This window comes from Phallusia mammillata, chromosome 4, assembly GCF_965637545.1.
Source record: "Phallusia mammillata chromosome 4, kaPhaMamm4.hap1.1, whole genome shotgun sequence".
NCBI classification, from domain to species: Eukaryota; Metazoa; Chordata; class Ascidiacea; order Phlebobranchia; family Ascidiidae; genus Phallusia; species Phallusia mammillata.
Genome location: NC_137255.1, coordinates 15,075,653 through 15,092,221, shown reverse-complemented (window position 1 = coordinate 15,092,221; position 16,569 = coordinate 15,075,653). Strand labels below are relative to the sequence as shown.

The following is a 16,569-nucleotide window of genomic DNA, read 5'->3' as shown; positions in this document are numbered from 1 at the left end:
TTGTGATAAATGGTTATCTAAGGAAGGTGATATGGAGCAACGACTTGAGACGAAACATTTTTTAATCGTTGCGAAACCAATGATAAACACTACAGCGACGTGTTGCAATTGCCAGCTAAATATTATTTCGTGTCGTTTTTTCGAACATGGGAAGTTTGTTGGGCTTTGAGTTTGGATTTCAGTTCTGTGGTTGCACGCAAAGGTGACGTCATATTTGACGTCCGTCACTTTGCATTTTTGCAAAACTCGGGGCTTATGAGTTTAGGGAGAGTAAACGCACAAAAATGGCAGTTGGCACCTCGATATTGATACCTTGTTAGCAATTATACGCTCTCGTTTTTTTGTCCTAAAATGTCCGATTTTTAGACAAATACTGTCCGAATCCAGCCGATAGTACCTGGCAACCCTGGGGCTCAGTGTGAAGCAAAACGCTCAGTTGCCATCAAATGTTTTTTATGTAGAAACGATTTGTAACAACGCTTTTAAATCTGTGTTTCCTCGCGGGTTTTCTCTGCGGAACAGAAGCATGTTTTGTCCAACTGACTTATCAGCCGTAAGCTAAAGGCAATGCTCTTGTGTCACCAAACATCCAATTAGGATTATTAAATTCTCTGTGGTTAACATTCATGGCTTTACTTATGAAAGCAAAATGACAGAAAAAAAGGAATTTTAATAATTGCTTTACTCTTTTGCACATATACATGAAGTGACTTTATAAGTTGAAAACAAGGCTTATCCTTGTAACAGAGATCACCAAACTACGGCCTGGTATTAAGTAACAATAAAGCTTGAGTTAACCGTTAAAAGTTGACTTACTGCGAAAGTTTTTCTGCAACAACATGCAGGATTAGTTTCACCTAAGTTTTTAGGACGCCTAAAAATGATCCAAAGACAGTTTGTTCACAGACATCACAGACAATACTAAAAGTATCAGTTATTGTGCATGAACAGTTGCTATTTGTTTGTCAATTTTGATTGAACAATTGAGCATTGCCAATAGAGAAAAGTAGTATTCCGCATAGTTTTACAAATTGACATTTGACTATAAATGAGATTGTAGCTTTTGCTGGTCCAACGAAAGCGATTTGTGGACCACAGTTCTGGTACAACGCTGTTTTAGGGATTGTAAGTTATGTTGCCCCTTGCCCGAGCCTCCGTGAATAAAAGTTTGGTGTACCCTGCCCTGTAGAAAACTTTTTCCTACTTCATTCATAAAACATCACCAGTCAGCCTTTATGGTTGGTTTTGACAAGACATGCTTTGGATTTTTTAATATTTCATCATGTCGGTCATGAGACTGTAGCGATCACGTCATCGCCTGCCACGTGTTCGCCTTTCCGGTGTCTTGCGAAAAAGAACCACGTCACGAGACTGTTTTCTCGACACGCTGGAACTTATGACGCCACGGCGGCCAAGTGAAGTCTGTAGCGCTGATGCGTTTCGTCTATTTTGAAACTAATATAATTTTAAAAAATCTAATGAACAGCTGTTTCGGCAGATTTTGCAAAGTTTGATACCTGGCTTCGCGTGTTTCATTTGTTTGAAAAATGCCAGTAGGGTTTTGATTAATTATGAGCTGGTAAATTACTTTTTTGATTGTGATCTGCAAGTTTAAACAAACACAACGCCAGTCGTGCAATTTGGAAAAGTGTGTTATTGTTTGTATTTTTAAGAGACAAACAAGTGTTGAAACAACGCCTTCGCCGCGCCTCCTTTTGTGCGGACGAGCCGCGGGGCCTACTGATCGCGCTTAACTCGTGGTTGTTTTCCTTCGTCTCGTGACTGCCATTCAAGCGTATCGCTTAAAAGCTGGTTGCCTAGGCCCATTAAGACAGTGCGGCAATCGTTCAAGAGCTGCAGCGGTTTATCGGTATTGTGCGCTGGTTTCATGCTAGTGAAGTTTATCAAGTTAAAAGCCTGTAAAGCAGCGGTTGCATTCCAGTATGATAAACTTATAGCTTTTAACAACCACAAAAAGGAAATGTAACGTACATAGCGCTCGTACTCGTGCATAATGTATAAACTTGTTGGATTGACAGACTCGCGCTAGTGTAAAGACAGTTAGCGAGTAGCCACGTGTATGCTGAACAAACATGAGTGTACATCGTTTAATACGTTTAGACATGCGAAACACATGTAATAAATGCTATGTTTTCAGTACAAATATCAGTAAGTTAATTTTACTTAGACAAGAACTAGCAAACAATCTGTAAAAATATGTGTTAGCGCTTTACAGTGATTACATTTATGTTGTATATTGTTGGGTGTTGCGCCTTGCACAGAAATACTATAGAAAAAGACTTAAACACAAATATGATTGACTGCTGCAACTTGACAAATTTAACAGTTTGCATTGCTGTGGTGTTGGGCATCTACTACTGGTATCGCAGACCCAGAAAATTTCCTCCCGGTCCGAGGGGATTTCCTATGATAGGAATTCTACCTTATTTAGATTCTTACCCCGAACGAATATTCGCAAAATGGAAAAGTACATACGGCCCAATCATGTCCGCACGCTTTGGTCGCCAAGACTGGATCGTTTTCAACGACTACGAAGCAATTCAGCAGGTAGAATGTTACTAACAGTGTTTGTTTGAACTTGGTCTTACTATTTCTTCTGCAGACATTGGTTCGCGAAGGTGAATCATTCTCGGGGAGACCAAACATTCCTGTGTTACAACAAGTAACTTCCGGCCACGGGCTTGCGTTCCTTGATTATGGAAAGAAATGGAAATTGCAACGAAAGTTTGGTTTGATGACTCTTCGTGGGTAAGTATTTACAAAACCAGCTAGTTTCAGACAATTCACATTTATTGTTTTTAGATTTGGCATGGGTAAGAAAGGCATGGAAGCACGTGTATTAGAAGAGGCTGCTTACATGAACGAGGAAATTCAAAAACAGACTGAAAAGGCATTTTCGATTGATGTACGGTTTAAACTAAGTTTGTCATGAATCGTGTTGAAAGTATTCACTGTGTGCTCATTCAGAAGTTTAAAAGAAAAGATTTTGTTTACAGCGAATTCTATCGAACACGATCTCCAACGTGATATGTGGAGTTGTATTTGGTCGACGTTTTGATTATGACGATCCTTGGTTTAACGGACTTCTTCAAGAACTAGACAAATGGTTGGTTTAAAAATACGAAACAAAAAACAAACAACTTATTGGCCTAAATGTAATAAAGCTGCTGTTTTAAAATAGGTTTAACGACCCGAAAAAAAACATGTTGTTTGGTTTACTTGCTGTAATCCCTTGGTTGCAATACGTGCCTCCAGTTTCGGGAGTTGTAAAGGAACTGACCGAAGATGTCACCTACATATTAGGTGAGTAGATTAGGCCTACCATATGTCCTCTTTTTTTACCGAAAAGCAAGTTGTCCTCCAAGGACAATAAAAAATGCCCAAATGTCCTCCTTTTTGTAATTATCTGTATTTACTAAATATCTAAAAACCAATTGTGCCTTTAACACCAGCAAAAATGCATGAGTTGTGGTCATTGTTAATTGAAATTAACAATTTATAGTAAGTTAAACTGGACTGAAATAATTGTCGGGGGGGAAATTCGTCAAATAACTTGTGGCATTATTTTGTCGGGAATGTGTCCTCCTTTTTGGTGAGGAAAATATGGTAGGCCTAGAGTAGGTGGTGCTAAAATGTTGATTGCTTAATATTATAATTTATTATCCTTTGGGTAGCTGAGTTCGAAAAGGAAATAAAACATCACGAATCGACTTTCCAAAAAGACGACATACGAGATTTCATCGATGCTTTTCTTGACGAAATGCACCAAGAAAAAGAAACATTTACTGCAAGTTTATCAACTTTTTTTACTTTAAACTGTACAACCGACAATGTAAAGTATGTTGTAAATTTTACACATATTATATTTTCTACATGCAATAGACCCTGCAGCTTCTCCACTACATCAGAGATCTGTTTGAAGCTGGAACTGAAACAACCACCAGTACTTTACGCTGGGCTTTACTTTGTCTTATTCACTACCCAACTACACAAGCAAAGTTGTACAAAGAGATCTTAAATGTTATTGGTAGGTAAATGGTTTTATAGTTATGAATATATGAATTATCTACAATACCTTGCGTGTAGGCGAAAATGGCAAACCGTCGATGTCAATGAAGGATAACATGCCTTACACATCCGCTTTCATTCATGAAGTCCAACGTTTTCGCACATTGGTTCCGTTTAGTTTACCTCATTGTACTTCCAAAAACGTGGATGTGGCAGGATTTAGCATTCCGAAGGGAACAACTGTACGATTTGTTTTATATGTTGTGCGACTTAAATGTACGTGCTTTGCTAACTTTGCTGAAAATACGCAGGTTGTACCTAACATTTGGGCAGTCCACAATGATCCAGATTTTTGGGACGAACCGGAAAAATTTAAACCAGAACGACATTTGGATGCTGACGGTAACTTCGTCAAATCAAACTACGTCATACCTTTCTCAGTTGGTCCACGTTATTGCTTGGGAGAACAACTGGCAAAGATTGAATTGTTTTTGTTCTTGACGTCGATGGTTCAGAATTTTGAGTTCTTTCCAGAAGATGGTGGTCTTCCTGAAATTGAAAAAGGCAGCAACGGTTCCGTGTTTACACCCCTGAAATACAAAATCGTTGCCAAAGAACGACGATTTTAACAAAATCCATTTATTCCATTGTTTTGCCTTATTTTTTTGGTTGGTTGTTACGTTACAACTACTAAAAAGCGATTGAAGCGTCATACTAGAGATTTTTTTGTACTGTTGATATCAGTCTATGTAAACGTTTTTTTTTATCACATGGATTCAAAGCGTTTTGTACAAATACAACACGAACTTTTGCACTGTGTTGTTCACGTCTCAACAAATTCTCCAAATTCCTGTCTATTATACCCGGTTTACTGTGCGGATATTGCTACAGGTAAAGAATTTGCCATGTAGACTAACAATAACTGGAAAATCTACTAACACCATACTTGAAGGCAGGCCCACATATAGTTAAATTTCGAAAGATGGCGCCAAGAGCAAAAGTACCTGTCAAAATGGTATATCTCCTAAGGTAGGATCATGAAAAATTTTATAAAAATAACTTTAAAATTTAGTTCCATTTAAAAAAAAAACTTGCTTCCTAACCATACCCCTCTTTGGTCGCTAAATAAACATTTCAGCTCTTTGCGCTATCTATCCAAATTTAGCTTAAGGAGTTGTGAAAGGAACTGAAGGAAGATGTCAGCTACGTATTAGGTAAGTAGTTGGTGCGTAAATTTTTATTGCTTATGTTATAAATTAGCATTGTTTGTGCAGCTGAATTTGAAAAGGAAATAAAACAGCACGAATCAACTTTCCAAAAGGACAACATACGAGATTTCATCGACGCTTTTCTTGACGAGATGCACCAGGAAAAAGAAACATTTACTGTACGTTTAACAACCTATTTAGCTTTAAAATTGTACAACCGATAATGTTAAGTTTGTTCTGCTTTTTACAAATATGATATTTTCTACATGCTACAGACTCTTCAGCTTGTTCATTACATCAGGGATCTGTTTGAAGCTGGGACTGAGACAACTAGTAGTACTTTACGCTGGGCTCTACTTTGTCTTATTCACTACCCAGATACACAGGCGAATTTGTACAAAGAAATCTTAAATGTTGTTGGTAGGTAAAGTGTTTATACCCGTTATAAATTATCTACAAATACCTCACGTTCATTTTAGGCAAAAATGGCAAACCGGCAATGTCAATGAAGGATAACATGCCTTACACTTCCGCTTTTATTCACGAAGTCCAACGTTTTCGCACCTTGCTCGCGTTTAGTTTACCTCATTGTACTTCTAAAGATGTGGATGTAGCAGGATTTAGCATTCCGAAGGGAACGACTGTAAGTTTAGGTTTCCTCAATTTCCGGGATTTTTTTATTTCCGGGAATCCCAGGATCCCGGCCGAAAACTTTTCGGATTTTTTGTGTGCTTATTTACGTCATTGCGATGGCTAAAACTAGTTTATTTTCTCTGCAAGCATTTATTTAGGTATAATTTCATCGATTAAGATCATATTTGCTATCTAGTTTAGCGAAAACAAATATCTTAAATACCGGAAATTTACCATTTTGGTGCCGCATTTTCGCAAAAATAAGTTACGATCTCGTTTAAAAACGCCTACTTACTTTGTCACCACAAACCTAAAATGCCGGATTTTGGTAATAGTTGCCAGGAATTTGAACATTACTGGCATTTTTTTACAAAATTGTACGCACAAACACGTTTTTGCTGGGTTGTCTGTTTCGGGAGGGTAATATTGCTGGGAATGTTTCGACATGAAATTCCCGGGAGGGAACCTTACTGGGCGTCTACTACTGGTATCGTAGATCCAGTCTGTTACAGCGCACATTTCGACGCGACTGAAATGTATGTGCGTTGCTTAATTTTCTTTCATAACGCAGGTTGTACCAAACATTTGGGCAGTTCACAACGATCCAAATTTATGGGACGAACCAAAAAGATTTAAACCTGAACGACATTTGGATGCAGATGGTCACTTTGTCAAATCAAATCACGTCATACCCTTCTCAGTTGGTCCACGTTATTGCTTGGGAGAACAACTGGCAAAGATTGAACTGTTTTTGTTCTTGACGTCGATGATTCAGAATTTTAAATTCCTTCCAGAAGATGGCAATCTTCTTGAAATTGAGAAAGGCAGCACCGGTTCCGTGTTTACACCTCGCAAATACAAAATCGTTGCCAAAGAACGACGATTTTAACAATGTCCATTTAGCTCATTTTGGTCGTTAGTATGTTACAACTACTATAAAAAGCGATTTGAGCGTCATACTAAGCTTGAATATTGTACTGTTGTTATCAGTCAATAAAAACGTCTTTCATCACATGGATTCAAAGATGGTTTTGTAAATGTACAAAAAGGACTTTTGCATTTTGTTGTTCACGCCTCCACAAATTCTTCAAAATCTCATTTCTTGCCTGGTTTGCTATAAAGATAATGGTACAGGTAAAGAAATTGCCATAGCAGACTAATATTAGCAGGCAAATCTACTAACAGCAAAATGCCTATTTATGACGGTATATTTCCAAAAATGCTTACGCTTAAAGGTATTAGGGTTGTGGTCAGGTAGTATCATTAAAATTTATATAAACCTAACTTTAAAATTTATATTCCGTTTCCATCGCCGTTGGTCCGATCGGACGAAATAGGCGGAAAAGTCGGCATGACTCAGCCATTTTATTAGCGTTTTAGCGGACCTCCTTTCAATGAAGATTTACATCTGCAGCGAAACAGGATCTATGTTTGGCAAAATGCCATTGGTTCAAAGGAGTTAGTTAGTTTGCATGTAGACGGCTCTTTTCAGAGCCATGTAAGTTCTGTAACTGTATGTCTATGCGTCTGTTTGTGGGAAAGTTGATGGCAACCTTCACGAGGTCTTTCCTGTTACAGTGTGAAAACACAAACCAATGCCATCTTAGATTAGCTTAATGTGTATTTTACACAACAAAAAAAATCAAATCTTTAAAATAAAATATATTTTGAAACAGAGCACTGTTCTACTACAGTGAAAAAACGATTTTACTTTTCAGACTTTTTTTCTTTCTACGCTTTTAATGTTCTGATTTTTAATTTAAATTCACACTTCACTACAATAGGCCAGTGCTTTGTTTCAGCCACTCCAAAAAAATTATTCCTCAGGGTCTTGTTTCTCCTCTGAAAACAAAACTAAAACCATAAATAAATGGTCTGGTTTCAGAAATTTCAGGTACAAACTGTGTTAGCATGTACACATTAAAACTTATTTCTAATTTTAAGATCTAAACAAAATGAATACAACAAGAAAACTACAGGTAAAATCATGAACTACTATTACCTATTGTTTTTCCAGGGTATGCAACAAATGCCAGATCTATGTCCAGTTTTCTTTTTTGGACTTTCTGATGGGTTGATTGTGTTTCTGGGAAATATTCCACACCAGAAACATCTCTGACAGAGTGAGATATCCTCAAACACTACGTTGTAGTTTGAAGTTGTCATAAACAAATAAAAGCACCAGGAGGGTATAGAAATATATTCACAGTCTATCGTGGAATTATAAATCTTTTACAAACAAACTGGAGTGACATAGCTGGCTATACTATTCTATATGACCCATGTTTAGTCACCAGCTGCACTAATGCGACTTAGTTTGTATTTGTAACAGTGTAAACGGTCTGTTGATGCATTGGAAGTTCAGTTATAGATAGCTAAGTGAGATCTAGACATATATTCTCACCCCCTGGGCTCTTTTTGCTTTCTAAAAACTGCATCACAGGGTACAATGACCACTGCGATGCAGTAAAGCTTTCTGACAGATTTTTTTCTCCATCATGAACTTATCACGTATAGGGATTTCCACCGTTCTTCATTTCTTCACCTGGTAAAATTTTATGTTAGTGCCAATATAATAAAGTTTAAAATGAAGCATGCCATAGCTATATTTACTATAGCTACACTGAGATACTATGAATATGTTGCCATAGAATACAACCAAAAATAGGAATCCAAAAAAACAAGGCATGGAAAATCCTCACAGGCCATACATAAATTAAGGATATGTACTGCTTAAAAATTAAAACAAGTTTTTCTGAATGATAGAAAATGTAGTGCGTTATGCACAAATACAATTGTAGCCTCATAAATATTTTATTACCTGGCCCATATATAAGTAGGTCAAATTTTTGTCTAGGCAACTGATACATAATTATCAATTAATTTATTTTGCATGTGACATATGGTCTGACATGCACATCTTTTTTAATATTCTAAACAACTGTCTGTCTGCTTTTACATCACACTAATCTGTACCTTCCATGTTTAATGTTTGCCTGATTGTTTTCCAGGCATTTTCTTTGGCATATTTCTCTCTGTAACCATGAAATGATAGGTCATATAAAGACCTATACTTCTTAATTTCTTCAGCGAGTTTCATCAATCAGTTTTGTATTGGACTTAGCTGCTAAGCAAAAAAAAAACTTTAATTAACAATCTCTGACCAAGTATAAAGAACATGATTAAAAGTAATTTCTAACTAACCCAAAATTTTCGACGGCTTTTCTGAAACAACCGACGCAGCACCGTGCTCCACAGAAGTCAGTAACGAAAAGAACTAAACCAGCGTTGCGTCATCACACAAAACTGGCAGACGATTATTACGTCACAAAACGCAATAGATTGCAACACAAGTAGTAGTGAGGAAAAGCGGGAATCAATAGAAATCGGGAATTACTGGCTAATAAGATGTAACAGTCTGAACAATTGTTTGAGTTACAGACATGAAAGGAGCTTGCACACAGTTGTGATATGTTTTAAGAGATAGGAAGCGACTAGCTGCGTGTTGAGTTGAGTATATTCAATAGATAAAAGGACACACAGCAACACATTTGGACTGAACAATCACCAAGCCGTCAATAGTTGTGCAACGTTGAAATGTTATGAATAGCAAAGAGCGCATGAGACAATTCGTGGATCATGATTAAATTCGCTGCAGCTACACTGTATTTAAAGCGCTATCAGATAGGAGCACACTAATGTGCTCTATGGCAGTGGTCGGCAACCGCCGGTCCGAGGAGTTCGTTACCGGGCCGTATAATTTTTCAGGTTAAATGCTATAAAACGTTTTGCCCATGTATCCCGACCAAGATAAACTAATTTAAGCGTTTTTATAGCTATATATTTGTAGTTTTTTGAAGACCGGTCCGCGATAAAAATTTTAGTTTCAAAACCGGCCCGCAGTGCAAAAAGGTTGCCGACCCCAGCCTGCTCTATGGTACCACTTCTTGCAGAACAACTAATTTGTTCGAAACATATTTCATTCAACGCTAGCTTAAGCTCCAAAGCAGTAGATGATATCTATCAATGAGCAATCATTTGACATAATTAACGCCCACTGTGCCACAGCGTTGTTCGGCTTTTTATAGCAAGTAGCAACTATGCTTTTTGTTGAGAATTGACATGACCTGTATTTTGAAGATCGTAATGATACGAAACAACAGGAATAGTTACGTAACAAGGACAATAGGCCTGGGGAATGTTTTTTTGCAAACAAAACCAGATAAACAAAATATAGAGTTGCAAATCGAGGTTTTTGTGAACAAAACAGAAGCTACTCGCGTACCACCTGAAAACCCTTCGCGTACCACTAGTGGTACGCGTACCACAGGTTGGGAACCCCTGCGTTAGTGGGACCAGTCGAGGGGAGCCTGTTAGACCACCACTTGTGTATTCCGTGCAAATGACAAAAGAAGCCACAACGACATTTGGACACAAGCCGTCACTTTGTAAAATCAAACTACGTAATACCTTTTCTCAGTTGGTCAACGTTCATGCTTGGGGGAGCAACTGGCAAAGATTGAACTGGTCTTATTCTTATCGTCAATGTTTTAAAATTTTAAGTTCCTTCCAGTAATAACAATATTCCTGAAATGGAGAAAAGCAGCAGCGGCCGTATTTACACCTCTGAAATACAAAATCGTTGCCAAAGAAAGAAGATTTTAACAAATGCATTTAACTAATTATCTTGTTGCTTTTTAAGTTGCAACAACTTGTCGTTTACGCCTTATACTAAAAGTAGCCTACTGTTTGTACTGTGGATACCGGTCTTTGTAAAAAAACGTTCTTTATCAGATAGCTTAAAAGTGTTACTTTTGCTTTTAGTCGTCCACGCATTGGTCGGCTAACTTTGAATTAAAATACTCACGTCTGCGGTGGCACACAACCTTATAATTCAATGGGCCGCATAGGCCTGTGCCTCGCAGGTTGCACACCCTTGGTATATATTAGGCTACAAACGTTCGCACAACGAATACAGATCTAACTAAATAACTGTTGTAATTGTGGCTCTCGTTACTGAAAACAAAAATTTGTTTTTGGGGTAGTGATTTTTTGAAAAGTGATTGACAGGTTTGAAGTGACCGCACCACGCAGACTGCGCAAAGGTGCGTGAATAAACTAAATATTGCATATGCGAAACTTCTAACTTATAATTTTTATGGATCAGGACACTTAAGTTCTATCAAATTGTTTTGCTACTTCACTGTCATATTCAGTAATCTGGTAGGAAGTGCATGGTTGTTAATGATTTCCGTCATTAAAGTAAGCTTTTCGACTTCTTCAAACCGTTGTTACTGTAAAAAAGAAAGAAAGTGTGTCACACAGAATTTAAGGGGATTTTATCCGCAAAGCCATGAGCCACCCAAGACATTTGTACTCCACTAAATATTTCATGAAGATTTTGCTTGAGGTATGAATGGCGATAAGAAGCGTTTTGGGTCTGTTGCTTAAATTGGTTTCATGATGGTTAACGCCTTTCGCAAAAGTACGTCTCGGCAAACTCAAATAATGTCCATACTTTGGCATGCTGTATTTGAGTACTGTTTGTACACCCTTGTTTAAGAACCTTTTATGTTACGAAAGAAATCAACAGTCCCAGTCAGCTTTCATTTGTTATTGTCAAATTTTCATTGATGTTCCTTTGCTTCTTGACCAAACACACACCCGATCCTTCTACTTTTAGGCGCTTTAAACTGTCGAATTCTGGATAATCCCGTGCCTTTATGCTGTCGTATTACGACATGGTATGCTATTGATATTACGAACAGCTTAGGGGGTTACCCTAGGTGTTGTTTTCGTTGGTTGTGGCTGTTTGTTGACAAATTAAATCAGCTGAACTGAACCTTACAGTGCGGTAGGAAGTTGGAAGTTAGAACACTGGCTTCAATTTATGGAGTTTTTTTTCCTAAAAATTGGTGGTAAGTTTAACTTATTTAAGTATTTTGTACAAAATAGAAAACCATTTTAATATAGAAAGACATATCACATGACATTAACTGGGTTCACACACAGGAAGTAGATTTTGAGTGAAGCAGCATAGTTTTACGAGTTTGTCTGCCTTAAAAGTGACAAGCATCTGTGCCCCTGCAGGGTCCTGGTGTGTATTTGATTTGGACAAAAACATCAAGGTGTTGGAAGTTTAAACTCATATGGGCAACACTTCCATCGATTATAAACAAGGCAGCTACACAGATGGTATATTTTTGATTAAAGAAAGGTCCTAATTGTTTCAGAAAAAAAATGCAACCCGGACAAATCTGGAAATGTTTGGGCTGGTGGTGAAAATTGGAATGTTGAAACCAATACACTACAGCAGTGTTTCCCAACCTATGGGTCACGACCCAAAGTTGGGTTACCTGACAATTCTGTTGGGTCGCCTGTTTTTGTGGCAATAAAAGCATCTACTCCTTGACTTTGTTTTGTAGTGTTATTTTATTATTTCCCAAGGCTATAAATTGTTGCCCAATAATAATTTTATGACATTTTGGTGTGGTAGTGGTTAATTCTGATTGTGACGTCACATAATGTTTGTGTGAGATCACTGTTAAGCGTTGTCTGGCTGATAATGCTTTGAGCCAGTTATAACTTGGTTAAAAATAAACGAATATGATTTGTTTGATTTTTCAAATTAGCGCAGAAATTTTCGAAAAGCTTTCCTGATTACAAACAAAAATCAACCCAAAATAGTAAGAATGTTTATGGGTCGCAAGAATCCATAAACCTAATTTTGGGAAGTATTTGGGTCGCGACAAAAAAAGGTTGGGAACCACTGCACTACAGGACAAGTGACAGAGAGACAGATTTGGTGAACCACAGATGATTGTGTGAGTAAACAGTTGATCTAAAGAACTTAAGGCAGATTAATATAGCATTCTTGACTTGATACTTGGTATGGAAGTGTTTTACACACCTTAAAAACTATTACCTGAAAGACTGAGGTAGCATGCCTAGTTTTATTGACTGATATTATTTGGTTGCCTCCAGCACTTGTAATATTAATGACTGGTAAAAACACTAAAATGGGTTCAAAATTGTTTGCGATTTTGAACATATACTGTATGTTTTTTTAGTTAATAGTGAATTGAAATTTATTATTATATTGTGCAATTGCAGCCAAAGCTATGGGTGAATCCTCATATGTACCATACAAACTCATCATATGGTTTACCATGAAGATGTCATTTGACAACAATTGCAGTGTTGGATTTCCCAACTAAAAACAATTTAAAGCATGCTTTTTGTCTTTAAAAGAAGCAAATGACACAAAGGCTATGGACTGAAGAGTAGACCAGGTAGATATATATACAAAGTACAAAATAGCTTACATTGTTTAACATAAATCAACTGTGTTTGTTCAAATTAATATTGCACCATTGCTACTAAAATAAGCTCTACTTTCACAGTTAGATTTACTTAGCAGATATCTCCAATTGTTAACAAAATGTTTGTTAAAAAATGTTGCAGATAGTTTAGTTTGCAGCTCAGTTACATAGCAGTATAGTCATTCTGTCATATAGTCATTTGATGGTAGCATAAAAAGCCTTTTTAGCAACTAACCATTTGGTTATCAAGTAAAGATTGTAAAAAATGCATTTAATTAACTCTAAAGTTTCCAAACTAGATTTTTATGGTGTTTAATTATTTCATTAAATTTGTGTTTTATTACAGGACAGGGCAAGGAGATGTTACCCTTAAAATCTGGAAAAGTTAGATGCAAGGAAAGGATATGTGTACTATTTGAAACTTTAACCTTTACACAGCTATGGATTGCATGCAATCTGCTTTCTGTATTCCACATCCAGCACATTAACCAAGATATGACCAAAGGTTCAACATAATAAGCAAATATGTCTATTCCAATTGTAAAATATGTTAATTTGTGGTGCTTTTTGTGCTTATTTTAATGCAAATTGTATTGTTTGTTTGTTTTTTGTTACACTGCGTTTTTAGTCTACAATTTTTATCCACATTTAATACTGCGTAAAAATCCATGACCACTTCCAAATGTTGAACCAGAATTATTTCACTGGATGTGAGGTGTTTTACTGCATTTTTGCTGAGATACATTTGTGGTTTTCATTGCGAGTTCTTTCAAAAGTTACAAAGTTAAGCCGCACGGAATTGGATCAATGGCTTGAATAAAGAATGTACAATCCGTGTTTCATTTCTACAGACTTGTTGAGGAAAGTTTACTCCAGAGAAACAACAGGCGCCATGGGTTACCTTGGTAGAAATAGTAAATTTATAGTCAAGAGATAGGGGGCAATTCAGTGAGCGTAAACTTGCTTGAAAGGAAAGCAAATAAACGTCCTGTTGTTTCAGCTTTTGTTATAAAACTTAATCACGTCACGCTCCTTGACCCGTTAGTTTGAAACTTTGTGTTGCAAGCAAGCTTTATTGCGTCATTATCTGTTGTTTCACATCAATTGGAAAACAATGACTATTCTTTAGTGCTAAACGATACAGTGATTTACCTACTTCAGGTTTTTTCGCATACCTTGAAAGTAATTGTGCATACGAAAGTTGTGTGTCTAACTCTAATACAACTAATTCAACATTAAGTCTTACTTATCCTATAAAAAGCAAAAAACAAAATAACAGTTTATGGTTTGTTTTTGTCTTCGGTAGCTTACTACGATGAACACATGGCTTTGCATAAAGTCGCTAAAAGATTAAACAAACCTTTAGTCTTCAAATCTAGTCACAAGCAACAATTCAAAAAGCTCGTTTGAAAAACCGTTTTGCCTATGAAAACCGAATGATTTTATCTCAAACCGTTTGTGTTTTATGGCCGGCAATCTTTATCCCTGTGTGACATTATTGTATGGTGTGGCGGTCAAGTCCTTCGACGAATGATGATGTACGCTTCTTATTTTCGTTTCGCTTATGGCAGCAAGCTGAAACTTTGCAAGCTGTTACAGATTATAATTCCACGTTGGCCTGTGAAAACCGTTTAATTTTATCTCAAACCGTTCGTGTTTTATAGCCGGCAATCTTTATCCCTGTGCGACCATTGTCGTCAGTGCGTGGACGGTCATGCCCTTCGACAAAATGATGATGTACGCTTCTTATTTTCGTTTTTTTTCAGGTAATAGTTTGTAAGGTGTGTAAAACACTTCTATACCAAATATCAAAGTCATGCTATATTAATCTGCCTTAAGTTTATTAGATCAACTGTTTACTCACACAATCATCTGTGGTTCACCAAATCTGTCTCTCTGTCGCTTGTCCTATATTGTATTGGTTTCAACATTCCAATTTTCACCACCAGCCCAAACATTTCCAGACTTGTCCGGGTTGCATTTTTTCTGAAACAATTAGGACCTTCCTTTAATCAAAAATACACCATCTGTGTAGCTGCCTTGTTTATAATCGATGGAAGTGTTGCCCATATGAGTTTAAACTTCCAACACCTTGATGTTTTTGTCCAAATCAAATACACACCAGGACCCTGCAGGGGCACAGATGCTTGTCACTTTTAAGGCTGACAAACTCGTAAAACTATGCTGCTTCACTCAAAACCTACTTCCTGTGTGTGAACCCAGTTAATGTCATGTGATATGTCTTTCTATATTAAAATGGTTTTCTATTTTGTACAAAATACTTAAATAAGTTAAACTTACCACCAATTTTTAGGAAAAAAACTCCATAAATTGAAGCCAGTGTTCTAACTTCCAACTTCCTACCGCACTGTAAGGTTCAGTTCAGCTGATTTAATTTGTCAACAAACAGCCACAACCAACGAAAACAACACCTAGGGTAACCCCCTAAGCTGTTCGTAATATCAATAGCATACCATGTCGCTTAAAGCGCAGAATCCATAATATGGAATATAATACGACAGCATAAAGGCCCGGGATTATCCAGAATTCGACAGTTTAAACACCCGATCCGTCTGGAAGTCCCCGATTAAAATCGGCTGTGTTACGCAGAATAATGCGTTTCTTATCGGGCGGGATTAGAATCTTTAGAACCTGTGTTATAACACAGCCCGATTGCGGACGGTTTTATCGGTAATGGCAGTGGAGCATTAAATTTGTTTTTTATTGGCAAATATTATTTTTGCTGTGATAATAATCGCAGGTAAATTGGGTTTTATATCAAAATGGCAGTTAATTGTAAAACAGCAAGACAAAAACAAATGCATTCTAAGCTGTGAAATGAATATGTTAAACACTAAAATGAGCCAAGAATCAAGATTGAAGTACCTGATTGGCATCAAGGTTCTGGCAATGAAGCAATGAAGAATTTCAAGTTCTTACCTTTGTATGAAGCAAAGTGAGGACCAGCACACTGTCATATGAGGGCTTGTAGATTGGATTTGAATTGAAATGATTTACAGTAAGTGACTGCCTTAATTGTTACTGCCTTACTAAACTCAACTCTTTCTGTATTTCTGGCTGATGTAATTTTGAATTTTAGCACAGTTAAAACCCCTAAATATTGAATATTAACTCTGTTTTATAACACTGAAACTGCTTATTGATGACTAAACTCAAGCCTCTTTTGTTTAACCCATAATTGTCAAGTCAAATGAGCATACACTTTATCTTTATTTTTTTATTGCAGTTCACCATCCGGGAAAAATGCTTAAAGCTTGAAAAAATCAACAGAAACATTCCATATCAAAAAAATTGAAGAAACTCTTTCATTGCGGAAGAATTTTGTCGACAAAAACAGCTCTCTCTTAAAGTGTCAG

General features: G+C 36.9%; 2 protein-coding genes and 2 long non-coding RNA genes across 5 annotated transcripts; 3 read left to right on the top strand and 1 right to left on the bottom strand.

The window, feature by feature from the left end:
• The first annotated feature begins 2,158 nt into the window (after nucleotides 1-2,158).
• LOC145224840 (cytochrome P450 2C5-like) lies at nucleotides 2,159-4,843 on the top strand. Its single transcript, XM_080091428.1, has 9 exons — nucleotides 2,159-2,568; nucleotides 2,624-2,769; nucleotides 2,824-2,926; nucleotides 3,018-3,127; nucleotides 3,203-3,324; nucleotides 3,696-3,808; nucleotides 3,904-4,048; nucleotides 4,108-4,271; nucleotides 4,341-4,843. The coding sequence occupies exons 1-9, from the start codon at nucleotides 2,248-2,250 to the stop codon at nucleotides 4,656-4,658; spliced, it is 1,542 nt and encodes a 513-aa protein (XP_079947554.1). The 5' UTR covers nucleotides 2,159-2,247; the 3' UTR covers nucleotides 4,659-4,843.
• A 168-nt stretch (nucleotides 4,844-5,011) lies between these two features.
• On the top strand, nucleotides 5,012-6,769 carry LOC145223508 (cytochrome P450 2D4-like). Its single transcript, XM_080089921.1, has 4 exons — nucleotides 5,012-5,058; nucleotides 5,290-5,448; nucleotides 5,691-5,880; nucleotides 6,442-6,769. Exons 1-4 carry the CDS (start codon nucleotides 5,012-5,014, stop codon nucleotides 6,757-6,759), a joined length of 714 nt encoding a protein of 237 aa, XP_079946047.1. The 3' UTR covers nucleotides 6,760-6,769.
• A 1,109-nt stretch (nucleotides 6,770-7,878) lies between these two features.
• LOC145225439 (uncharacterized) lies at nucleotides 7,879-8,988 on the bottom strand. The gene is made up of 3 exons (XR_013859894.1): nucleotides 8,847-8,988; nucleotides 8,275-8,415; nucleotides 7,879-8,011 (listed from the first exon to the last, which is right to left on the bottom strand). It is a non-coding gene; the product is annotated as an uncharacterized LOC145225439 (long non-coding RNA).
• Nucleotides 8,989-11,155: 2,167 nt separating this feature from the next.
• Nucleotides 11,156-14,029, top strand: LOC145224601 (uncharacterized). 2 transcript variants are annotated; one of them, XR_013859702.1, is made up of 4 exons: nucleotides 11,156-11,788; nucleotides 12,104-12,694; nucleotides 12,984-13,162; nucleotides 13,539-14,029. It is a non-coding gene; the product is annotated as an uncharacterized LOC145224601 (long non-coding RNA). The 2 variants fall into 2 exon arrangements; XR_013859701.1 differs by lacking the exon at nucleotides 11,156-11,788 and having other exon boundaries at nucleotides 11,795-12,694.
• Nucleotides 14,030-16,569: the final 2,540 nt, after the last annotated feature.

What these genes read in the sequence shown, in the direction of transcription:
- LOC145224840 (XM_080091428.1), top strand. Translation starts at nt 2,248, where the DNA reads ATGTTGTATATTGTTGGGTGTTGCGCCTTGCACAGAAATACTATAGAA. An exon ending in GGTTTGATGACTCTTCGTGG is followed by an intron (nt 2,770 to 2,823) that starts GTAAGTATTTAC and finishes TATTGTTTTTAG; the next exon opens with ATTTGGCATGGGTAAGAAAG. An exon ending in AAGAAAAAGAAACATTTACT is followed by an intron (nt 3,809 to 3,903) that starts GCAAGTTTATCA and finishes TACATGCAATAG; the next exon opens with ACCCTGCAGCTTCTCCACTA.
- LOC145223508 (XM_080089921.1), top strand. Translation starts at nt 5,012, where the DNA reads ATGGCGCCAAGAGCAAAAGTACCTGTCAAAATGGTATATCTCCTAAG. An exon ending in AAAATGGTATATCTCCTAAG is followed by an intron (nt 5,059 to 5,289) that starts GTAGGATCATGA and finishes GTTATAAATTAG; the next exon opens with CATTGTTTGTGCAGCTGAAT. An exon ending in ACCTATTTAGCTTTAAAATT is followed by an intron (nt 5,449 to 5,690) that starts GTACAACCGATA and finishes GTTATAAATTAT; the next exon opens with CTACAAATACCTCACGTTCA.